The 26,440-nt window shown below is 36.7% G+C and overlaps 1 protein-coding gene across 3 annotated transcripts in view; it reads left to right on the top strand.

Annotated features, from left to right (window-relative positions):
• The window catches only part of TTC17 (tetratricopeptide repeat domain 17), an 86,561-nt gene that overhangs the window by 11,020 nt on the left and 49,101 nt on the right, over positions 1-26,440 (top strand). For 2 of the 3 annotated variants that reach the window (XM_059709609.1, XM_059709607.1), the window contains exons 2-15: positions 8,778-8,867; positions 11,951-12,120; positions 12,725-12,836; positions 13,043-13,174; positions 16,304-16,413; positions 17,053-17,197; positions 17,619-17,758; positions 19,702-19,862; positions 21,255-21,367; positions 22,140-22,286; positions 23,566-23,681; positions 23,837-24,002; positions 25,168-25,245; positions 25,820-26,044. In XM_059709609.1, the coding sequence (XP_059565592.1) occupies positions 8,778-8,867; positions 11,951-12,120; positions 12,725-12,836; positions 13,043-13,174; positions 16,304-16,413; positions 17,053-17,197; positions 17,619-17,758; positions 19,702-19,862; positions 21,255-21,367; positions 22,140-22,286; positions 23,566-23,681; positions 23,837-24,002; positions 25,168-25,245; positions 25,820-26,044 (1,905 nt within the window). The remainder of the gene's footprint in view (positions 1-8,777; positions 8,868-11,950; positions 12,121-12,724; positions 12,837-13,042; positions 13,175-16,303; positions 16,414-17,052; positions 17,198-17,618; positions 17,759-19,701; positions 19,863-21,254; positions 21,368-22,139; positions 22,287-23,565; positions 23,682-23,836; positions 24,003-25,167; positions 25,246-25,819; positions 26,045-26,440) is intronic. The other variant, XM_059709608.1, reaches the window with a different exon arrangement.

Raw genomic sequence — 26,440 nt, 5'->3', positions numbered from 1 at the left:
TCTAATGGGGTGCTTTGATATTTTAAATAGGGGAAATGTTTAATGGTGTGTTCTGATATTATTTTAAACATCACCAAACCTAAACAAACAAAAATAACAAATAACAGGAACAAAGATGGTGCAATGGTTTGCCAACATCAATCATTACTTTTAATAAAAGTGTACAGAAGTTAGTTAAATTGTAAAAGCCAGTGGCATTGACACAAAGAAGAATTACATTCACTTATGGGATACTTCTGGGAAAATGGGAATTCTATTCAGGAGATTGATTATTTGAGATTTGTTAGCAAGTTCCCAATGAAGGGAAAGAGAGGGGTTTCATAGGAAATTAGTATTTCAAGTGCTCAAGCAATTGATATTGTTTATCTTTATTTCAAAGGCAAAGTCAGCCTCTTTTTTGTTGTTTGTTTGTTTGTTTGTTAATGCTCACCTGAATATATTTTTCCATTGATTTTTAGAGAGACTGGAAGGGTGAGGTAGAGAGGAGAGAGAGGGACGTTGATGTGAGAGAGACACATCGATTGGTTGCCTCCCTCACATGCCCCAACCAGGGCTGGGGATTGAGCCTGCAACCGAGGTATATGTCCTTGACCAGAATTGAACCCAGAACCCTTTAGTCTGCGAGCCGATGCTCTATCCACTGAGCCAAACCAGCTAGGGCAGCCTCTTTATACTGAACCAAGAATAAGCAGTGTCTAAATATTTGCCCTGGCAGAATTTGCTCCAAGGTGCTTATTATGTTTTTTCCTTTTTTCTTACTGTTGTGGCTGAAGTTTATTTATAGTTCAATATACTTGATAAGCAAAAATGATAGTAAGATAATTTTTTCTTTTGTATGTATACTATGTGTATGAACCTCGATCTTTTCTGCCTTTTAGTCTACTTGTGGATGTTCATGCAATTTTTTTTTAGTTAAACGTTTTAGTGAAAGTTTATAACACAGTTTTTAAAATTTCTGGGCTCAAGGGGCCAGCTAGTAAACTACACCATCAATGTTGTGGGTTTCTTTGCCCAATTCAGCGAGGAATTAGGTTAAGGAAATATGGAAAGAGATAGCAGGCATATCCTGGGCCCAAGGATAGTTTTGATTTCTCAATTCTCCTTATTCTCTTTTTGCCAGAGGTGTTGGGGAAGCATCTGAGATGACCACTGGTAGCAGATCTAGTACAGCCTTCTTTCGGAGCATATTGGGCCACTTCCCTGAATATACCACCAGCTATGCCCATCTTATTGAGGGGGAAATGGGTATGCCAGCATCCCGAGGATACTGAAAGACAGTGAACTCAAAATGGTGTTTGTGGGAGCTGCGCCTGTGCCTCTCATTGCCCCAGAGTACCATCAGTTCACTTGCTTCTGAAGCTGTCACCAAATCTGTTAACAAAATTCAACTGAGTGAATGTGAAGATCTAGTTGGTTTTATTATGTGATTCATAAATCAGACAGCATCCCATTTAGTAACTAGAAGGGCACTCTCTCTTGGTCCCTTTGTATTACATCTTCAAAGCCAGCAACATTGCATCTCTGACCATTTCCCCTTAATCACATCTCTCTCTTTGACTACCCTGTTCCACTTTGTTGTTGTTATAGAGCTGACTACTTTTATTTATTTTTAAATATTTTTTCATTTTTAAAATTATAGTTGACAGAGCTATTCTACTTTTAAGGACCCTGTGATTACATTGGGCTCACCTGGATGATCCAGGTTATACTCTCTGTCTTAATTAAGGTAATCTGAATATCCACCTTAACTCTATCAGTTACCTTAATTTCCTTTTGCCATGTAACCTAACATATTCAGAGCTTTGGGGGATTGGGACATGGATATTTATTAGACCATTAGTCTGTGTTTCATAAATATTTGCTGCTGGAATGAGAATCACTTCTGAGTTACATATAAAACAATTCTAACTGTTTGGCTACATTATTTCTGTAGATATTTACAAGAATATTGTAACTATTGGAATGATAAATATCCATGACTCTTCTGTCTTGATTCAGCGTTTCATTCTCTTTCCTTGAAAATTGTAAATTGTCTACTTCATTCATTTTTTTTTAAATATATTTTATTGATTTTTTACAGAGAGGAAGGGAGAGAGAGAGAGAGTTAGAAACATCGATGGGAGAGAAACATCGATCAGCTGCCTCCTGCACATCTCCCGCTGGGGATGTGCCCGCAACCCAGGTACATGCCCTTGACCGGAATCGAACCTGGGACCCCTCATTCATTTTTTTTTGTATAGTTCTTGGTTACTTACATAAATCAGAAAATGTAGGCTAAAGGTACTTTTATTAGAAGTTGTTCATGTTTAAATTGAAAAATTAATTTGACTGTCAGTTAGGAAAATGGTGTTTATTTGACATGAATATTCTTACAAAATTGGCTGCAACACTACATACCAAATCCAGATTATAGCTATACTAGAGGCCAAGTGCGCGAATTTGTGCATGGATGGGGTCCCTCAGCCTGGCCAGGGATCAGGGCCGATTGGGGCAATCTTGCCCAGTCCCGATCAGGGTCAAACGGGATGGCCGGGGGGATGGACCGCAGGAGGCTGGCCAGCCACAGGAGGTTGGCTGTGGGAGCGCACTGACCACCAGGGAGCAGCTCCTGTGTTGAGTGTCTGCCCTGTGGTGGTCAGTGCACATCATAGCGTCCGGTCAACCAGTTGTTCGGTTGACCCGTTATAACAGTTGCTTAGGCTTTTATATAGAGAGAGGTAATATACTTCAAATACCTAGATTATTTCATGTGACTTTAAGCAAGTACAACTGTGTCTTCCAGGAACTATGCAAATAAAAAGGTAACATCTAATTGAGGGTAAGACTTTTAAAACTAGGGATATAAGGCCATAAAAAGATGGTCAGGATTCAATATTTTTGTTTATTTAAAGTTTATATTTAGTTTTGATAACTTGGTAGCTAACAAAATTGAGACTGGCTTTTAATTTCTCACTAAAATACTGGACAAGTACTCTAGAAGCAAAAATGTCATCTTTAAAAAAATATTTCCGAAACCCACACAGTTTATAATAATAGTGTTTTATTGATCTTATACAAGTAAGTATTTCTAGTGAAAGACCTGTTCATATTAATATTAAAGTTTTGACAATTATAGGCAGGAGCCTGTGTACTTCCCTCTCAAGGGCTGAGGCTGACTGTTATTTTGTGAACTTGCACTTCTCTAGACCTGGAAGAAGGTGCATGCAAAGTGGGCAGACTCTTCTGCCTCCCTCATCCCGTCCCTCTAAAACTCACCTCCTTGCCACTATATTAGTACTAGAGGCCCAATGCACAAAATTCATTCATGGGCAGGGTCCCCAAAAGCTGCCAGCCGGGGCCACCCTTCCTGCAGTTGGCCGGCCGGCCCTGCCCCCTGGTTGAACTCCTGGTCGAACTCTTGGATGAGGGGACAATTTGCATATTAGGCTTTTATTATATTAGTATGGTGGGGGTCACAAAGGTGAGGGCTCCTTGAATGATTAGTTGAAAATGGCAATGACCTAGATTTAAGATCAGGATAAAAATTTGATGAAGGAACAAGAAAATACAATAGATATTGCCTTTTTGAAGTGTTTTGCCTGGCCCCCACATCTGTGAGAGAAACTTTTTCTTTATAAATATACAAGGAAAAGCTACAAAATTGTTCCTCAGACCTGAGCTTACACTTGTGATTAATCAATGAACTTATATGCATATTAGAGGCCCGATGCATGAAATTCATGCAAGGGTACGCCTTACTTCCCCCGGCACCCGGGACCCGGGCTTTCCTTGCAGCCCCAGCTTTGTCCGGAAGGTCGTCCAGAAGGACATCCAATCTAATTAGCATATTATGCTTTTATTATTATAGATGTGCATAGCTCATGCACAGACAGTTGTGCAGGGAAGGCCTAGAGGGAGTCAGTGGGGTGGGGAAGGGAATATCTGTATACTGTCATCAATAAAAATAAATTTTTAATAAATACATGTTGCATAGTGCTCTAAAGATTCCTTTTAACAAGATGACCCGTAGATACCACTTTAAAAAAAAAAAAAAGGAACTACTTTATATATTTAAGTAATATGTGTTCCCTGTAGAAAAAGTCAGAAAACACAAGAAAAGAATAATTGTAACCCTCCAAAGTCCCTTTGCTGGAAGCTTCAGAATGCCAAAATGAAAAACATCAGAGTTTGGAGTAAGGAAAGGTTTATTGACCAAGAAGGCACCAACCGAGAAGATGGGGGCCCTGGTAGTTCCTCAAATCCATTTTAAGAAAGTACAAGATTCAGGCTTCTTTTATGTCAAGAGAAGGGAAAATGGGAGGGGCTATTTTTGTAAAAATTCAAGCCCCACACAGAATTCCTCTAAATATTAGCTTGTCTAAAGCAGGAGCCATAAGGCCATGAGAACAACACAGGCTTGAACAAGTGGAGTCAGAGAGATAGCATTTCACTGGGTTCGTAATCATCCAGAGTCCACCAACTAGAAACTACCATTCTCGAAATATGATATATGAAATGTCAGCTGGATTTAAAGGATATTACCATTCCTTTTCACTATTTGTATAAAATAAGAGGACATAGGTTCTGAATATTGACTCATAGTGGGCCTGGCTGAGTGGATGGTGTGGTATTTGTAATCTTCTAAGAAGGAGGGGTGTTTGAAAGGAGAGAAATTCGAGCTGATTGGCATTTGCCAAGGATAATTATCATGTCTTACAATTTAAGAACTCGACGATATCTCAATAAAAATATATGTCAGGCTATAAATCATTTACTGCTAACCCTTATCTGGCGAAGGTCCATGCCATTTGCTGCCATGTAAAAAGAGAAACACAGCTGTCAGTGGACTCCCTTCCTTCTGCAGATCACTTTATACCTCCTCTAGCTGCTGTATCTTGTTGAACTAAAAGCTTCAAGGAAATGAAAAGTATTTCCTTATATTTGAATGTTGGCCAAACCCATGCTATTCAAATATATAAAGCCCTGGTTATCTAGTATCTTTTTAATCTAAAACTAAGATTATACTTTAAATCGTGGATGGGGAAACTTTTTTCTGCCAAAGGCCATTTGGGTATTTATAACATCATTCTCCGGCCATACAAAATTATCAGCTAAAAATTAGCCTACTGTATTTTGGTCAAACAATTAACTCACCCCAGATGCGTTGGAAGGGCCAGACATTCCCCACCCCTGCATTTAGTTCTCTAATGTAAACCTTCATTTATCTCATTCTTTTATTCCTCTTACAATTCTCCAAATACCAGGTAATCAGACTGGTTAAGTATTTTGGAATAGGACTGTCATATTCCCACTTTCACTCTCATTCCTCCAATATTTTTTTCTAAAAAAATCCTCACTGAAAAATACTTTATATAAAGTCACATACTAAATAGCCACCTCTTGAGAAATAGATAAAGTTGCAAAGTAAGCAGACTTTCTTTGGCTTTCTTATATACAGCTCTTTTGTACTCTTAGCCACTGGCTGTAGCTTTTACATTTTCTCCTATAAAAATTTTGGTATGCTATAACATCACAAATATATCATATTGTAAAGAAGATTGATGGGCTTTGAATTTTAAATTGGTCCAAATTCAATTTATTATAGTAGCTTTCATTATATGCCTATTGGGAATTTGTTCAACTACTATTGAAAAGAGAAGCAAAAATTTCCACCTCTTATTGAGATAAACAACATTTTGCTTGTAGGCCTTTGGTAGGCGTGATTATTTGATATAGATTTATAGCTCAGGTGGCCATGTATAGGCATTGCTATTACATTTTTAGTGCCTTTTAAATTCAGAAAAGTTTTTCTTTTTTCCAGTATAAGGCAAAATTTTTATTAAGGGGGCCAAAGAATTTGCCTCAGAAGGCAAAAATTCAGAAAAGTTTTAATGTAAATTCCAATATAGTGGGAAGGCCAGGTAGCAGTGAAGGGATTTCATCTTAAAAGCAAGACCAGGAGAGGTGATAATTATGTAACTAGATAATAGTAATTATGTAGTTCAGATCATTGCAATGAAAGTATGAGTGGAAGTTACTTGGGACTAGCATTTCTTTTTCTTCTGGCCTCTCCAAGATGGTTTAATGAGCAAAGGCAGGTAAGTTTTATTGTAGTCACTCAACATTGTCCAGTTGTTTTTGTATATATAATTAAAGCCAACCTTATTTTATGTTGTTCTTATCCCCTCTTTTTAAAATAATTTTTAATGGGCTCTGATATTTACCAAGGTTTAAGCAAGGCAATCTTCTGCAGGTAAAAAGTTAGCTCCAAATCAATTAGTTGAGCAGATGTCAATTTCTTAGAGGTTATAAAAAAATAGTTTCTTCTCAGAATGGAACTTCCTGAAGGGCTGGTGTATAATTTGGCAACCCAACAATGCGAGATAGCATGAACTTCATTTTATCCCTTAGGTACCAAGGACAGTCAGTGTCTTAGATTTTTCTGAAATTCAAAAGATGTATATAAATGGATGTGAATTATTTTTCCTTATTTTAAAAGTGTTATGTGTACATTCCCAACAATTTAAAAATAAATATGTGTATGTAAAGTAAAAGCATGAATACATCTCTCCTTTTTATCCCACTTCCCAAAAGACACCACTATAAGCCGATTTAGTTTGTGCATACACAGACATGTATACATCTGTATCTATAAAAATATACACATAATTTCTTTAAAAAATCATAGTACACTTATTCTTTATTGTTTTTAGTTAACTATACATTGTGAACATTTTTCCAGGACAGTAGGTCTAGCTTTCTATATCCCATTCCCTTGGATAATGGATTTCCCTATTTCCTTACTGATGGATTAGGTTTTTGTTTTGTTTTTTCCTGCTAAGGTCTTATAGTGAGCATCCTTGTATATATGTCTGCCTACTTGTTTAAGAGTGACTATAGGATAGTTTCCTAGAGTTTATATTTCCAGCCCAAAGGGTATGTACTTATAACATTTTGATTATGTTGTCAAATAACTCTTCAAATAAGAATAAATTTATAAGCCTGCTATCAACATATGAGAGTTCATTTTCCTACATCTTCAATGATATAGTCGCTTGTTTGTGATCTAGAGAACCTAAGTTATAAATACTAAATCTCAAGATTATATTTTTCATTTTTGGCTTCTATAAATCATTTTCAAAACTTGGTCCTACTCATACAACTTAACAAAAGGAAGATTAACAGTCCAATAAAAAAAATGGGCAAAGGACCTAAATAGACACTTTTTGAAAGAGGACATACAGAAGGCCAAGAGACATATGAAACATGCTCAAAGTCACTAATCTTCCTAGAGATGCAAATCAAACAACAATGAGGTACCATCTCACACCTGTCAGAATGGCTGTCATAAACAGATCAACAAACGACAAGTGCTGGTGAGGATGTGGAGAAAAAGAAACCTCCTCTTACACTGCTGGTGCAGGAATGAAGACTGGTGCAGCCACTGTGGAAAACAGTATGGTGTTTCCTCAAGAAATTAAAAATGGAATTCCCATTTGACCCTGTGATCCCACTTCTAGGAATATATCCAAAGAAATCAGAAATACCAATCAGAAAGGATATATGCACTCCTATGTTCATAGCAGCACAATTTACCATAGCTAAGATTTGGAAACAGCTGAAGTGTCCATCAGCAGATGAATGGATTAGAAAACTGTGGTACATCTACACAATGGAATACTACGCTGTAGTAAAAAAAAAAAAAAAAAAAAAAAAAAGCACCTCTTACCATTTGCCACAGTATGGGTGGACCTGGAGAGCATCATGTTAAGTGAAATAAGCCAGTCAGAGAAAGATAAATATCACATGATCTCACTCATTTGTGGAATATAATGAACAATGTAAACTGATGAACAAAAATAGAGCCAGAACCAGAGAAGCATTGATTAGATGCTCAAACCTCAGAGGGAAGGTAGGGGAGAGTGGGGGTAAGGGGGGAAGATAAACCAAAGGACTTGTATGCATGCACATAAGCCTAACAAACACCATGGGGGTGAGGGCATGAGCCAGGGGTGGAGGGGTGGGAGGGGCAATGGGGGATATGGACACATGTAATACCTTAATAAAGAAAGGGAAAAAAAAATAGAGCCAGAGGGAGAAAAAATAATATTTTAGAATATAATAGAAGTAATCCTGTTATTTGCAGATTTTTAATATTTCCTACATTTTTGTGATAGACTATATTAGTATAGTTTTGGTAATATTATTATACTTAAAATCCTTTTTTCTTGAAATATCAATGTTTATTACATGTAATATTATATTTAAGATCATTTTTCTTGAATAATTGGTGTTTACTGCATGTAACATTATATTTAAAATCATTTTTCGTGAGGAAAAAAAAAGAATAAAGAAAACATAAAAAAAAAAAGAGGAAAAAAATCTGGTCCTTTTAGTACTTTCCTTTTATTGCTTCCAAATCTGTTCAGATATGGAATGTGATCATCAAGACAAGACAATCCCTTTTTGTTATTACAGGTGTGAAATACCTTTTAAGGAATTTATCATTCATTGCCAAATACTTCTCATGTTGAATATTTCTCATATAACCAGTCAAGTCAGAATATTCACTTCAGAAGCTTGCTCTTTCAAGTAGAAGTTCAAGGACAGCTTTTGAACCTGTCATTCTCCTTGCTGAAATTTATATATGATCACTTTTTAAATACCCCTTGAGTTTTATTGAGTACCTAACACTAGTTATAATGGGGATTGAACAATAATTTAGAACATATTAAAGGAAACTTTATTGTGTTAACAATGTCTGAGCTTTATTTATTTATTGCTTGCTTTTTTTGCAGGTGGATTCACCAATGAACTTGAAGCATCCCCATGACTTAGTCATATTAATGAGACAAGAAACAACAGTTAACTACCTCAAAGAATTGGAGGTGAGGCAAGTGGGCATGCGATATGCAGCTGAAACTTGTTGCATTTCACAGGAGTTACTGTATTGTGAATGTAGAAACATTCAAACCTGTAAAGAATTTTTGTGAGTTTTTTTGAGCCAAGCTGTCAACAAGTGCTGGGAAGCAGAATCTCAAAGGATTGAGATAGTGCTCCAGAGAATGGCGTGTTTTTTTTAACCTATTTTTATACATTTTAATCAAAGGAGGAAACGTAGGTAGATTATGGGAAATCCATTGTTGATAGATTAGAGAGGCAGGAGAAAACAAAAGGGGGGAACCTCTGGGATTGGATAAAGAGTAAAATGATAGACACATAATTCTTTTTACTTCGGTGGGCACAGGATAGTTAACAGTCAACAATTAACATGATAATAACAATGAAGGAATTTGTGGTATCAGTCCCGGCACCCAGAACATTTGGCTGTGCCCTGAGGGGTCCGGAAAAAAGGGAAGTTACAAGTTACCCTGACATTTCAACATGTTATCATAGATGCAAAAGCACAATAAGCTCAGTTAAGGTAAAGATTGACCTTGTCAGGGAAGATGTCAGCCTAGGAGTTGACAACCCACCATAACTGCTTTTAGTTCAAGTTTAATTTCAGACCATCCTTGTGGTTACTTTAGATTTTGGAGTTTGCAGGACTGCCATCTAGGCCTTCTCTGAGCTTGCCAATAGGTATATTTATCAGGCTTCATGCTTGGAAGCTTGATCTGTCTTTAAAAAACAGTGTTCAAAAGATGCAGTGGTACAGAAAATACTTTTTATTTTCAGATGCATAGGCACATTGTATATGTTTAATGCTATCCCATTTTTTAGGGGTTATCCTATATAATAAAAGGGTAATATGCAAATTGACCCTAACTGCGGAATGACTGGGAACAACCGGCTGCTATGACGCGCACTGACCACAGGGGGAGCTCTGCTCGCCACAAGCCAGGCTGACTGCTGTGAGCACAACGGTGGCAATAGACTCTCCTGCATTCTCAGCAGCGCTAAGGATGTCCGACTACGGCTTAGGCCCAATCCCCCGAGGAGCAGGCCTAAGCTGGCAGGTGGACATCCCCCAAGGGGTCCCAGACTGCAAGAGGGCGCAGGCCAGGCTGAGGGACCCCCCTGAGAGTACAAATTTTTGTGCACCTGGCCTCCAGTTATGACATAATATAAAGAGAAAGAGCCTTAAATTAGAGTATATACAGGGGGGAATGCCATTCACCACATCAATGAAAATACAAATGAGAAATGTTGAGTCCACTAATTATTGGTTAAGGTAGTGTATTGAGTTTATACTTAATACACTCCTTTTGCTTCATATACACAGCAATAGCTGATAAAACATAAAGTGGAAATCAAAATAAAATGGTGCCAGGCCTAAATGTAACATAAACATCTCCATGGACCAGAAATGGAACAGACACACTAAGTTGGGAAAGTGCCTAAAGCTACAAACCTGCAGGTTTCCAAGGCCAGGAGCACCCTATGGTGTGTGGTAGATCATTTCTGAGGAGTTAAGAGAACTGGCAATATTCCATGCAAGATGAAGAGAATCAGGCTTACTGCTTGAGGACTGGGATGGAGCATATGTTCATGAAAAGAGTCTGGGGAAGACAAGACAAAACCCGATGATCAAAAAAAAACTAAACCATCCAATGGCTAAATAATTGCATCTTCAATTTCCTGAAACCCATTTTAGGGCAGAATATTACTTTGAGGTAGAAACTCCAAACCAAAATTATAAGATCTGTTTCTGGACTTGAGAACTGGATAGAACCAAAACTGTTAGAGAGAAGAGGTGGTCATGGAGTGGTTGGGGGGAGATAGATGATGAGGGGTGAAGAATGACTCGAGGGTTTTTGATCCAGGAGATTGAAAGGATGGATTGATGATAGCTGAGGTAGAGAAGACCACAGGATGTGTAGGATTGGGGAGTTTATGGAAATCATGATAGTCTGGCTTTGGTATGTTAAGTTTGTGGTACCTATTAGACATCTAAGTGGAGACGTCGGGTAGGGAGTTGGTTCTTCAAGTGTGGACTCTGAAGTAAAGGTGTGACAGGAGAGATGTAACTTTGTTTATCATTGACATGCAGACTTAAAGGCCATGAGACTAGATAATACAATTTATATGCAAAGTAGTGATAACTAGGTAGACTTCTTCAATATCCGAAGAAAATGGAGGAATGAATAATTTCAGACTGTTAAGAGAAAATCAGTCAAACTAGAATTTTATATTTTTTTAAACTATCATTCAAGAATGAGAACAAAGCAAAGATGTTTTCTGACATACAAAGACAGAGTTTACTCACTTAAATAAAATTAAAGGTATACTTTTGCAAGAAGAGAAGTAAATCCAGTAAAAGCTACATCTGAATGGTCAGTAAAAACATTGATGGAAAAGTTGCTAAACTTTATTTAAATATTTTTTGTGTTTGTGTTTTAAAAGATAAAACTAAATAAAATTAACAATATGTTGTCGGTTTGGGGCATGGTTAGTCATTAGTTAAAGCATGTTAGACTCTTTTGTCATGTTCAGGAGAAGGTAAAAGAAACTGAATATATTAAAATCCTGTTGGGAAATTTATGGTCAAACATTAAAAAACTTAAGACTATTGACATCTTTCAAGTTGTTTTGCCAAAGTAGGAGTCTAATCAAACCACCATGTAATTTATTTTTCAATATAATTGGTTTCCTGTCAATTTAGTATTTTATTTTTTGTTTTAAAAGATTATTCTGACCTGGCCCGTGTAGCTCAGTGGTTAAGCATCCACATATTGAAAATATATTTAGTCTCATTAATGATTGATTAGTTAAGACAGTCTACATTTTTTGTAGTACATTAGTCAATTTTGTATTGGCAAAAAATAGCCCCCAAATCTCAGTGCTATTCTCACCTGTCTAGAGAAGCCTATTGATGTCAACTAAATTAATTGAGGGCATATTCAAAATCCTTGTCTTCCTTTGTAAAGGATTCTCAAGCTTCTTCAGTACATTAAATTCTCCTTTCTCCTACGTGGAATCTAGACGGAAATATTAGAAAAATCCATTGTGTTAACTTTCTTCTCAACAGAAGCAATTAGTTGCTCAAAAAATTCACATAGAAGAGAATGAGGACAGAGACACAGGACTGGAACAAAGGCATAATAAAGAAGATCCAGACTGCATCAAAGCCAAGGTGCCCTTAGGGGACCTGGATCTGTATGATGGCACATACATAACTTTGGAGAGCAAAGACATCAGGTAAAGATATTTTCTTTCCTCCCCCCAAAGTATGTTTTCTTAAACAGATCTTTCTCAAATCAATAAATTCTTTCTCAATGAGAATGAGCTTCAACCACAGATAAGTTTATTGAAATTTGAAAGTTCAAAGTACATACTACTGAAGATATTTAATACCACAGCAGTAAATTGAACAATGTATAGCAAGAGAAATACAAATGACTAATAAGCATGTAGAAGACATATTTCTCAGTAATGATAAAGTACGTACAAATTAAAACATTTAGATAGTTTTCATCTATCAAACTGGTAAAAATATGGACAGTCTATCAACAGAAATGTAAATTGATTTGATATTTCCAGAAAGAATTTAGCAGTGTTATATTAGTTTTTAAAAAGTCCCTGATCTTAACATTCTCTTACCAGCCTATTTTCTCTCTCACTCTTGATTTATCTCCTTTAACTTGAACTCCCAAAATGTTTGACTCTAACAACACTGGAAAAAGTTATGAATGTTGAGTAATACTGGTTGTAAAGTTCAGATGTTTTGAGAATATAGTTCAATTAGGGAAAAATTGGACATTTCTTCACCTTTTATTTATTGCTTCTTGCTTCTTGATTTTAGCCCTGAAGATTATATAGATACAGAATCTCCTGTCCCTCCAGACCCTGAGCAACCTGATTGCACTAAAATTCTAGAACTTCCATATAGTATACATGCTTTCCAGCACTTGCGAGTAAGTAGAGAGCTGTGGGACTTTTTTTAGTACATTTTTACAAATTTAGTCTCTTGTTTATAAATACTCTTTTTCTTTTCCTTTCACGTAGCTTTATAATTTTACAAACATCTTGTATTTTCTAAAATTCCTTCAAAAATAAATGTTATTAGATACCGAATTGTAGTCTTTTATAATCTCCTTTTTCAATTTTTGTTCTTTTTCAGGGTGTACAAGAGAGAGTTAATCTTTCTGCACCACTATTACCTAAAGAAGATCCAATCTTCACATATTTATCTAAACGATTAGGAAGGAATATAGATGACATAGGTCACCTCATTCATGAAGGCCTACAGAAGGTAAGTCATCACTGACTTAAAGAGCCAGGAAACTCTCTGTGAACAGGAGATATTTTACTCTCAGGAAACACCTGCTGAGCTTGTTTCTATAGAGAGTGGTTTTAAATTGAGGTTCCATTAATAGAAACTAAAGTTTAAAGCTAAAGAAAAACATTAGTAATCCAGTGCCATTACCCAGGAAGGAATGCTAAAAAGATGTATTTAAGCTAATTCATAAAAGAAAATTATATATAATATAAGCAACAGAGCTTATAGGTTTGAGTATGTATTTTGAATGTGAAAGAAAATTTAACGTTAGAGTCTTTGCTATATCTCCACATAATACATAAATGATCATTATTCTCTGAACATGAAAAAGAATCACCACCAACAATAAAATATTCTTTTAATTTTTTCTTTTAAGGGAACATCTACTTTAAAAAATGAAACAGGGAATTGTGCAACAGGACTCAAGAATTTAAATGTAACAATCAGGATAACTTGTGGGAATCTCTATGCCCAGAGTACATTAAAATGTAGGCTCGTTCCTCAGCATTATTATAGTGGTATTAAGTAAAATGTATAATTGCACATTTATATACATACAATTTATTCACATACATTGTATATTTATATGATTATTCAGATACATTAGATATTATATATATGATTATTTTTGTTGCTAAGTTACCATCTTCATCTTGTTTTTCTGAAGATAATGTAAAACATTGCATTCCCAGAACTTGATGAGTAATAAGGGAAACTGGCCTAGGATTTAAAATATCCTTCAGTAGTTCAAGAGAGATATGAAGATGGTTTAGACTAGAATGGTTAGTTTTGGGAATGAAGGAACTATTTCAGGAAATGGTTTGAAAGTTTAGAATCTGATGAATTAGAATGGGGAATGAGAGAAAAAGAGGAATCAAGGATAATTTCTCAATTTTTGGCTTGAACAACTTGAAGGAGGAGCAGGGTGGGGGTGAGAGAAGAGAAGATAGAGTTCTGTTTTGACCGTGTTGATTTTGAAATACCGGTATGAGTCTGGAATTTCAAAAGAGACTAAAAAGGGTGTCCGGAAGAATATGATCCTAAGAGACAAGAGAAAAAAAGTGTTCCAAAGAAGGAGGGTGTAATTAACAGTGATATTTTAACATTTATAAATTTGGGGAGAGATTTTATAAGAAATCTTACAGAAAGATTTTTCTTTTGTTTGTTTTTTTTTAATATATTTTATTGACTTCCCACAGAGAAGAGGGGAGAGGGATAGAGAGTTAGAAACATTGATGAGAGAGAAACATCGATTCAGCTGCCTCCTGCACACTCCCCCCTGGGGATGTGCCCGCAACCAAGGTACATGCCCCTAACCAGAATCGAACCTGGGACCCTTGAGTCCATAGGCCGACGCTCTACCCACTGAGCCAAACCGGTCAGGACAAGATTTTTCTTAATGATTTATTTTTCTCTCTTAATATGTGTGAAATATTCTGCTTATCCTGATGTTTTGAGAAATTCATGTAGAATTTTAATTAATCTTTTTGTTCCAGTTTACAATATAAAGTCTGAAAATTAGATAAAAATCAAAGTATCTGATTATTTGAAGGAAATTTTTCTCAAAAGGTTATCTATCGAAAAAGAGGCTCAATCCCAAGATATAAGTCAATTGTGAAAGAACAATTCAACTGACTGCACATAGTGCTCAAGTCTTTAGTTATATCACTTGAAAAATCATACATTCCTTTGAAGTAGAATATATAGGCTGATTAATATAGAATTATACTTAGTTTTAATCTTAAAAATAACAACTTTGAAAATAAAATAATTGGTGCTTGTAAAAAGTGAGATTATATTTAAAAATCTATCAATCTGTGAAGCAAAAATTATAATTTAAAAACTTAGAGATAATTACTGTTTTATAATATATTCTTTTGGATTTTTATTTTTACACATCTGTATAGTTAAGACTTAACTATTCTCATAGGACAAATTGCTAATAGTGGAGTTGTGGGGCCGAAGGGTTATCACATTCTTAAGGCCTTTTATATACATGTTGTCAAATTGTCCCACAGAAATACTAGACTGTACTAACCTAACATTTCTACAGTTAATATCTGAACTTAATATACAGTCTAGTCAGTATTGGCATTCTTTTTAATACTTACCAATTGGTTTTTGTTTTTTAAATATATATTTTTTATTAATTTCAGAGAGGAAGGGAGAGGGAGAGATAGAAACATTAATGATGAAAGAGAATCATTGGTCAGCTGCCTCCTGCATGTCCCCTACTGGGGATAGAGTCTGCAACTTGGGCATGCGCCCTTCCCGGGAATCGTGACCTCCTGGTTCATAGATCGATGCTCAACCACTGAACCACACTGGCTGGGCATTCTTTGCCAGTTTTTGAAAAGAAACTTGTATCTTTTTCATTTCTATTTTTTTGTTAAGTTTTACATCATTTCACCTGCCAATTAGCCATTGTTTCATATTTTTTAGTTGTTTGTGGTTTTGGTCCATGATCTCTTATTTGTTAGTTTGTTTGTTTGTTTGGTCTGTTTAGATTTTTTATGAGCTCCTTATAATAAAAAAAAGAACTCCTTTTTACGTTGACAAAATAATACACTTACTATAAATGTATTATAGTGTGAAGGCTTAAATTAGACTCTGAACACAAAAGAGAAAATGACAAATATTCAGCATAAGCCTGTCATTTGATTACGTATGTACCTTCAGTCAGATATTAAGTAAATAGGAAACTTTAAAATATGTTAATTTCAGAAATTCCATGGTAAGGCAACTGGCATCTCTAAGTATGTTGATTCCTAACTTCTAAAGTCCTGAAATAAGTAAGACCCTTTAAATTGTGGCCAGTTGGTGGGCTTTTCAGCTTTGTTTCCTCCTTAGAATGATAGCCTGTGGTTGTATGGTCTCTCTGTGGAGATCACACCTGATGCACTTGCACACTGGTGACCAGGAGGCTCTCTTGACAGGTGTAGCTTATTTGTACTTTGTCTCATGCTTTATCTCTACTATAAGTCTTGCTCTTCATTTTATATGTCAGAAGAGACAGTAGTAAAGGTGCTCATTTGTAACATTCTGAGTTAAGAAACTGCCTTGAGTTATGTTTGATTGTCATTTTATTTGCTTTATCTCTAGAACTCTTCCTCATGGGTACTGTATAACATGGCTTCATTTTACTGGAGAATAAAGAATGAGCCATATCAGGTAGTGGAATGTGCCATGCGAGCACTTCACTTTTCTTCCAGGTAAGTTTCCTCCCCTTCTCTACCTTGCATTTTCCACATAGCTTGGGCTCTTAAAGAAACAAAACATAAGAAAACAATAAAAATTAAAAAAAGAAAACAATAAGAAGCATTGTGTTATACTTATTTCTCCTTTATTCCTATTCAAAGAAATTAGTCCCATCACAAAAAAATGACAAATTTCAAAGACTTCAAAGTAATAATAGCATAATATACTTCTGATTTCCATTAGGGAAAAATATATATATAATGTAGATGCCCTCTGATTCACTTGTGACTTCAATGCAAGGACTTTGGAGAAATTATTATAGATTAAATGTATTTAGGCCTCATAGATAAGGCCTAAATATATTTTAAAATCACAGAATGTCTTCCAGACCTTTCTCCATCCTTCCCCCCCCCCCCGCCCCCCACCTTATTTTTGCGGTAAAAATTACAGCTATCAGATTGAGTAAGCACCATCAAGTATGTAAAAATGAAACATGATTTTGTTAAATTGTTTTCTCATCTGTAAGGATACAGAAAGTTATGCCCCTAAGCTCAATAACTTTGAATGTTATTTTCTCTTGTCGGGTAGTTGTGCATAATTGTGGAACATATGCTTCTTTCCTAACATCTGATTACTCTCTCCTTCTCTTTTAGGCACAATAAAGACATTGCCCTGGTCAACTTGGCAAACGTGCTGCACAGAGCACACTTCTCTGCTGATGCTGCTGTTGTGGTCCACGCAGCACTGGATGACAGTGACTTCTTCACCAGCTATTACACTTTGGGAAATATATATGCAGTAAATACAACGTTTTGTTTTCATGAGTCAAATTGGTTGCTGTTTTCTTTTCAATAAAAAATACCTTTTCCTTTCCTCTTTTGGTCCAAATAAGGGAAAGGGGATGGAAATGAATTAGGGGGGAAATCTCAACACAATAATGTATCATAATTGTCCCAGCCTCTTGACAAAAAGAAAAATAAATTGATAGGAATATTAAATTTCTGCAGAGCACACCTCTTAAGATAGCAATACTTCCCAATTAAGCCATGCTATAGCATGTTTTTATGTTGTGGATATTTGGCCACTGATCAAAATAATATTCATTGTAGAGTGAGATATAGGGGTGATCTCATAAATTATTAGGGGATTTGGACAGATGCAAACAGGCTGTGGCTAACGTTTTTCCCGTGTGTGTTTGTTTTTGCTTTTGTCTCTTCAGATGCTTGGGGAGTATAACCACTCAGTGCTCTGTTATGACCATGCTTTGCAGGCCAAACCTGGGTTTGAGCAAGCGCTAAAGAGGAAGCATGCTGTCCTGTGTCAGCAAAAACTCGAGCAGAAATTGGAAGCTCAACATAGGTAATTGGGAGAAAAAATGTCCCCGAAGCACTAGCACCGTAGAACCTTAAATTAGCCCTGTGGATGGTGATCTCAGTGTTAATTTTTTCATTAGAATTAAGAAAAACACCTTTTCACTACTGCTAGTCATATCCCTTTTCTCCAAATCCAGCATGTTTAGTACAATTTGGTGGTGGTATAGAGGAATCTCTTTAACAGCACGGATTTTAGGAACTAGAGAATGCTTGCAGTAAATGCTGTCATTTAGAGCTTTACAGTTTTAACCATCATTACTTTTGTGAAGTCAGATGGAGGTGCTGCAGGATAATCAGTAATTATACTGTTTAAGTTTGTATATTTTTACTAGAGGCCCAGTGCATGAAAATTCATGCGCTGGAAGGCAGAGTCCCTCAGCCCGGCCTGCCCTCTCTCACAGTCCGGGAGCCCTCAGGGGCGAGAGGCGACCGGCGATTGGGGGAAGGTGACACCCCATCACACCTCTGCTGCGGCCACTGCCGGCAGCGCAAGCCTCAGCTGGCCCTGGTTACCTGAGCCTCGGGCCAGCCCTGGGTAGCTGGGGGGCTGAGGGGACTGGGGGACTCCAGAGGCAGGCATGTGAAGCCACCCTGCCACACCTGCCACCCTGGCAGAGCCACCATCTTGTGGTTGTGGGCATCCCTATCTTTGAGGGCATGGCAGTCACTTAGCATATTCCCTCCTTTTTGGCTATGGGTGCCGCCATCTTTGAGGGCGGGGCAGTCAATTAGCATATTTCCTCCTTATTGGCTGTGCCACTGCCATTTTTGCTTTGGTGCTAGGGTCAATTAGCATATTCCCTCTGTATTAGATAGGATAATACACTGTCAGTGAAGTCACTTGCACATGCTGTGATCTTTTCTCCCCTTTGACTCCTAGTGCTGAGCTAATGTTATGTTAGTTAAGTGAGGTGGAGAGACCTCAACCTCACTTAATCAGAAGTGTGTAAGTTGTACAGCAATGGAATTCTGTTGCACTTGGTCCTTGCAGTATACTTAATAAAAGTATTTGATTCAACAGATTATAGGGCCAGTTAAGAAACAGCCCATAACTTAGAAGTGAATTGTTTATCACATATAGAGTTAGCCTTAATGTTTTAAGTCTACTTTGATTATTGGGGAATTAAATGGTGATTTGGAACTCATTAAACCTTTGTATTTGCTTATTTTGCAGTCTGTTTAGAGCATATTGTAGTAAGAAGGAAAGAATGACAGCTTGCTTGTTTATACCTGGCTTCTATTACACCTGATTAGATCTTTCCCTCGCTGAGCTTCTTCCAAGATTGTGCTCTAAAGAATCGAATTGATTCTTTCTTATACAATCTGCACAGCTCCTAAATCTCCATATGTTACAATGTAATAGGTAATAAGATTTTTGTGACTACATATAATCAGGCAACTGATTTGATACCAGGTGGTAGAGAATATTCATTTCTAAAGCAAAGTTTCTGTGGTTTATTCCAAATTCTGTAAACCAAGGAGATAGCATGTGAGAACAAGGAAGAGTGGTCCTTACCCTCAACCTTGTCTTTAGGCAGAATCAAAGAGGATTCCAGAAAGGCTTTGTCAGTCAGTGGAACTAACACAAACTTTGTGGAGGGAGACAGAATTGTTAAATATGTAAAAGTTAATCGTATATTGTTATGCATCTTTTTTGGCACCTGAACAGTCCAATACACCATTTATTTAATGTCAAGGTAGTTGTATTTAAGGGGAGAATTTTGCATTTGCCTTTTTGCCCCTAAGTTTTAATAAAAAAATAGCATCTATTTAGTCTCATTATTCTTGAACTTCATGGTACAGTGATTGTACATTAAAAGAAAAAAAAAAACCCTGGCAATTATTACTGAGAACCAGAAAATCTATGCATGTAAGTGGGTTCACAATTTTAAAGCTCGGTAACTTTTTCCTGATGTTAAAAATGTTAAGATCCCTCCAGCGAACACTGAATGAGTTGAAAGAGTATCAAAAGCAGCATGACCACTACCTGAGACAGCAGGAGATACTGGAAAAACATAAGCTGATTCAAGAAGAGCAAATCTTAAGAAATATCATCCATGAGACACAGATGGCAAAAGAGGCACAATTAGGTAAGTACTGATTCCAAATAATTGAAGACAGGTTAGGAAATTCACTTCCAGCATGCTTTACGTCCGTAACTTTCATAAAGCAGTATAAAGTTGTGCTTATGACTTCTTTTGCTCTTAAAATCCAGCGTCATCATAGCAGGTATACCAGCCGGCCAGGGGTCCCTGTGCCTTTTTTAAATTCACATTTTAAAGTAAAAGTGAAATTGTTTAGATCCTAGTTTTAATTATTTACCCTCTGTGGCTTACATTAATACTTCTCCAACTTCAATATGCACGTCAGTCTCCTGGAGATCTTGTTAAAATGCAGGTTCTGACTAAGCAGTTCTGAGAATGGGCCTGAGTCTGTATTTCTAACAAGCTCCCATTTGATGCCAGTCTCTGCTGGTCTGAAAACACTGCAACTCAAGCCTACACCAAGTAAAACAAGCTGGACACACCTTAGAAACTAAGCATCCACCCTCTTCAGTCAACACTGGCAACAAGGCTAAATAAATACCTTTTTTTCCTCCCTTAAAAACAAATGCTTCATTTTCGAAGTAAGATTTTAGATTAGAATTTGGCCCCAGCAGGAATTCTTAATTTGGGTCAGTAGATTAATTTTAGGGAATTTTGAAATTCTCCCCAGAATTATACTTAGAATTGTGTTTGTGCATAATTTTTTTTTTTTCTGGGAAGAGGGTATATAACTCTTTTTAAAATCTCTTGAGTCTGTGGTCCCACTGGTGTAAGAAAACTTGGGTTGGCAGGAAGTCAGTGATTTGGTTGTATCTAAAATGTTTCATGTCTGATTAAACCCTAAGAGAGCAGATCTCACAGCTTGACACCAAAGAATAAGTTAATAGAATTCCTTATAGTACACCTTTCTCCCTTGATAAATATATTCGTCTACAAAGCCTCTTAACCTCTGAACCTTAGCGGTGATCATTTATACTTCATTTTATATTCCATCTAACAAGTATTCTTTGCTATTTTGAGTCTAAAGAGTATGTTTAGTCCTTGGGATTATTTATTCCTCAGTTTGTACTGAAGTGCAACCAGAGCTTTTATGTATAAATCTGAAGCAGGATTTGAAATAAATAAAGCAAATTCTCTCCAGAGAGATGGCCGAAGTCTCTTAAAGCAATGTAGTGAATAGATTTTACAATCATAGAATGTAATTGCCATGATTATCTAGTGGAGCCCCTTTGATTTGTAGATGGAGCAGGCGAGACTTCTTTAGAATGATTTAATTTAATGAACCATTAATTAGTATTCCCCTGTGTAAGTTCCTCCTATGTAAGTACTCTGCCAGGCTCTGAAGAATATAGAGTTGAAACTAAATGATTTAGACTAAGAAAATCATGTTGGCGTTGCTGATCTTTTTCATCTATTTAATTTTCTTCCTTATTCCAGGAAATCATCAGATATGCCGTCTGGTCAACCAGCAGCATAGTTTACATTGCCAGTGGGACCAACCTGTGCGCTACCATCGTGGAGACATCTTTGAAAATGTGGATTATGTTCAGGTCTCTTTCTTGTTCTCTTCTAGAGTAACATTGCTTCTCCCCCTCCCCCTTCTTGATTTTTTTGTATATTTGAGACTCTCATTTAGGGTTTTGAGTATCCGTTACGTTTTTGAAGTCAGATTTTATAGGAAGTACTCAGTTCCTCCATGAATGATATTTCTATTTGCCAAAGAATATGCCTTCTATCCATTCCTTTTCCCCATGTCTTTCGTACACTATCCCATCCTGGACCCATTCTCTTATCTAACAAGATTTTAGAAATACACAGTCTTGTGAGACAATCAGACATTGTTTTACCTTGGTTTGGAAGAAGGCTATATATATTTGGGATTGGTTGAATAATAGTATATAATGCCTAACTGATAGCTTTATTAAAATCTTAAGATCCTTTCTTAAGTTCCCTTGCCTCTACCCAAAGAACACTAATTTTATAGAGTAGTTATCATTTTAGTCTAGATAGGAAGTATACAATAATGAACCAAACCTTGAAATCAGCTAATCTTTAAACCTGAAAGAGACTAAATCATAGAAAGAAAATGAAGGGACAGGAGCACAAACCAATAGCATAGTTGATTTAAAGTTGCTAACTGTTCATTATCTATGAGAGAATACTGTTGGGGCATAGTTCTGAGAATTAAAAGATCTGATTGCTTTATTACCGACCTACTTTCTGATTTCCTACTAATTTTCAATATTCACTAAATGTTTTGAGTTCAATCTTAGTCACAACTCCTTTTCCGCTTCCAGTTTGATTGAACTTTTCATTTTCTAGTTTGGTGAAGATTCATCAACCTCCAGTATGATGTCTGTGAACTTTGATGTTCAGACAAATCAGAGTGACGTCAGTAATTTGGTCAAGTCTCCGCCTGTAGCCCATTCTGTTCTCTGGATCTGGGGCAGGGACTCTGATGCATATAGGGTAAGTTAATAGAGGATGATGGAGACATTTTCTCAGACAGACAAGCTCTTTTAAAGCGGTGGCTCTCAACTTCACTGATTAATATGGCCTCGTCACAGTTCAGCTTAGTTTGGCAAGCACTTATTAAACTCCTATTAAATGGAAGGCTTTGGCTAGGTATTCGATAAGTAAGACACTGGGTCTGCCTTGAGCTCTGGGTATGGTTTCCAACTCTAACAAGTTTCTAAACTTGACTTAAACATATGCTTGTATTTACTTTTATAACCAGCATGCTTTTATTGAGCTTCCAACTGTGTACCAGGCTACTACTATCAAAATAGTACGCAAATTCCTTGCTCTGCTGGAGCTTACATTCTAGCAGAAGATACAGATAATAAACAAGTTAATAAAGAAGTCTTTCTAGGCTAAGAAATTTAGTCAGTGGAAATACCAAGATATAAGGACAGAGACCACGTATTTTTTATTCCCTATTAAATTTTCAGAATTTAATTGTTTTTATTCTAACAGAATTGATATAGCCACTTAGATTTAGTTATATGTACTATAAATTCCCCCAAAGTTTGATAGCTTTGGGATATAAGTTTAATGAGCCTTTATATTTAGAAAAATGAACATTTTACAAATCAATAATAATTGTTAAACATTGGTATTGGCAAAGAAGAGGTCTTAGTTCAAGGAAAAATAGTTTTCTGTGCCAGTTTTATAAGTATGTGTGTGCTTTCAGGTACACATCACAAATTTCCCCTCAAATTGGCTTTAACAAAAGAAAATTTGCCTCATGTTATAGGAACTCCAGAGATAGGGCAGAATTTGGATTTGGTTGATGCAATGGTCCAGTGATGTCACCAGTGACCTATTTCATTCCTTTTTCTTAAATTTGCCATCACAGTATTGGTTTCATCCGAAAGCTTGTCTTGTTCATGAGGTGACAGCCAGCAGCAACTAGAGCAACAAGTTTTTGTTCTTACGGGGCATGAGAAACTCAGACTGGCTTTTCTTTCCCAGAGCCCCAAGCAAGCCTCTCCTTGTGTCTCATTGGCTCAGCTGACTTAGCCTGCCCAACCCTGAACCAGTCTGTGGTAAAGCAGGTAGAATTACTGAGTTAGACTAATAACCTGCAGTAAAGGGAATATTATAGAATCAACCAAAATGTCTGCATTTATCTTAAAGTACTATTGTTTAATTATCCTAGTACATTTGTGTTCTTTTTAAAAGTTCATTTAGCATGTTGAAATATTGAATCCAAAGAAATTGATGAGGAACTTTCTTTTTTTATTAGGACAAACAGAATATTCTGTGGCCTAAAAGAGCAGATTGTGCAGAAAGCTATCCTAGAGTCCCTGTTGGCGGAGAATTGCCAACCTATTTTCTTCCTCCGGAAAACAAAGGACTCAGGCAAGTGCTGATGGATTGGCAAAGCACTTGATTCTGCATGATTGTCATCTGGCAGTTCTTTGAGAGCACCAGCCTTGGACTTGAAAGGTTAAGTCTTTATCTTGACATCACCCAAACTTTGAAAATATGAAACTTGTTCCTTTTTCTTGTGCCAGGATCCACGAACTCAACAGTGATGATTATTCTTCAGAAGAAGAGGCCCAAACCCCTGACTGTTCCATAACTGACTTCAGAAAAAGCCAGACTCTGTCCTACTTAGTCAAAGAATTAGAGGTCCGCATGGATCTGAAAGCCAAAATGCCAGATGACCATGCACGAAAAGTAAGGCTCACTTAGGCTGGTGTTTATTGCCGTCCATTCTGGGTGACTTCACAAGCATCTTAGGTGGAAGAGAAATTTGATAGAAGGCAGTTGTTGAGCTTTAACTTTATAAAACTGAAGGATAGAGTTAAAGAATTGTTGAAATCTTAGAGAAATCAGTCATGCTATTGAAAGGGTGCCAGGAAGGTGTTCCTCCCGGCTGCTGCTGACATAGCCACCTAAGCCCTGTTCCTCTCGCTGAGAAGTCTGCAAGCATGAGTAACTCAGAACTCTCTGTTGACCTGATGGAGGCCATTCTCACCACTTCGGTTTAGCTTTGTATCCTCCAGAAGTTTGTATAAATTGGAAGCTTGATTCTCTTTCTTGGCTTTGTGAACTCTGTTTTGGGCTTATTTGAGGTCCTTAGGAATTTGTATGAATGTGATAACCACACGCAAACATTTTTATAAATACATCCTGTTATGTTGTTTTCTTTAATTCTCTTAGTTATGTATAACTAGGAATGTTTTATTACTGACTACAAATTCTGTATTACATACCATTCCATAGATACAAATGAAAAAATAACCTTTTTACAGAGAAAACAGACCATCACAACGACCTTCTTTTTAAAATTAATTTTAAAACTGCGAACAGTTACTACTTACATTTAACAAACATTTACTGAGGCAAAAAAACATTATGTGCTAGGCACTGTTTAGAGTGCTAGGAATGCAAAGATAAATAGACCATGATTCCTGCCTTGGAGTTGCTTACAGTTATATGAATGCTGCAAAGAACATAAAGTAGACTAACTGAGGATCTGGTGCTTTTCCAGCTGGGAAAGAGAGCAGACTTTTATTGCATCAGGAATTGCATACTGTTATCTTCTGAACACTTCCTCACTTGGTTCTGGACACCTAGGTTGACTTCAATGGGGTATGATAGATCACCTTAATAAGTATATGTCTTTTAACACTTTTTAGTTATAGGAAACTAGGGCATACAAGTGAGCAGGTCAACACCTGTTGGTATTTCTATGACCTCATTGTTACATGATTATAAATATCTATTCAAATTAGTTGTTCCTGAGGAGCTCAAGTAGAGACTACTATCTATAGAAATTCTTTTCAAATGTCCTTCCTGTTATATTCAATTGAGTCAGTCTTCCTTTTGTTGTTTTCAGATTTTGCTTTCCCGTATTAATAACTATACTATCCCAGAAGAAGAAATTGGGTCTTTCTTATTTCATGCTATTAATAAGGTGAGTCACATACTTCAGACATCTGAAATTTAAGTGCTTACTAACTGTTAAGTAAAAATTAAAATGCATGACTTGGGCTAGTATACACACAATACAATAAATATACAAATGATGTATTATGGAATTATATCCCTGAAACCTGTATAATTTTATTAACCAGTATCACTCCAGTAAATTCAATTAAAAATAAATAAATGAAATAAAAATTAAAAAGGTAGAAAATGCCTTTAGACAAGTGTTCTCTAAAGCAAAAACAAAATTGCCAGGCCGGTGTGCCTTAGTGGTTGAGCATCGACCCATGAACCAGGAGGTCAGGGTTCAATTCCCATTCAGAGCACAAGCCCGGGCTGGGAGCTTGCTCCCCAGTAGGGGGCATGCAGGAGGCAGCCGATGGATGACTTTCTCTCATCATTGATGCTTCTCTCTCTCTCTCTCTCACTCTCCCTTCTCTCTGAAATCAATAAAAACATATTTTAAAATTTATTTAAAAGAATGAAATGCATATGTTGAAAATCCTTTTTAGAAACAAGTGCTGTATTCTTGTACTAACTGAAGTATTTGTGGGTTTTTTCAGCCAAATGCTCCTGTCTGGCTGATCCTCAATGAAGCTGGACTCTACTGGAGGGCGGTAGGAAATAGCACTTTCGCTCTTGCTTGTCTTCAGAGGGCTTTGAATTTGGCTCCACTTCAGTACCAGGACATTCCTCTGGTGAACTTGGCCAACCTTTTGATTCACTATGGTCTTCATCTCGATGCTGCTAAGCTGCTACTCCAAGCTTTGGCCATCAATAGCTCGGAGGTGAGGTTTTAGGTTCCTTTGGAGTCACATATGCTATGTGGGGGTAACTCAGATTCAGAGAAGAATTTGCATATTTCGAGAGGGCATGAAACAGATTTTGTTTTATTTTTGATGTGTTTATTTCTTTATGTTAAATGAGTGAAATTTATAATTATGCAGTTCATTTTTTTAAGAAAATTACACTTAAATAAGAATGACATAGCTGCTAAAAATATACTGCCACTTTTTTATGTCAGTCTGAAACATCTGGCTTTTCTTTGTCCTACTCATCGCAACATGCACGCTGCTTAATTTGATACTGTTTAACAACTTTAATTGACAGATCTCTATACCAACCAAGCCAGAGCACTAGTTAAAAGTTATTTTGATAAGAACAGAGGAGGAGCCCTAGCTGGT

Source organism: Myotis daubentonii, chromosome 9 (assembly GCF_963259705.1).
Source record: "Myotis daubentonii chromosome 9, mMyoDau2.1, whole genome shotgun sequence".
In the NCBI taxonomy this organism is placed as follows: domain Eukaryota; kingdom Metazoa; phylum Chordata; class Mammalia; order Chiroptera; family Vespertilionidae; genus Myotis; species Myotis daubentonii.
This window is presented reverse-complemented; position numbering and strand designations above follow the sequence as displayed.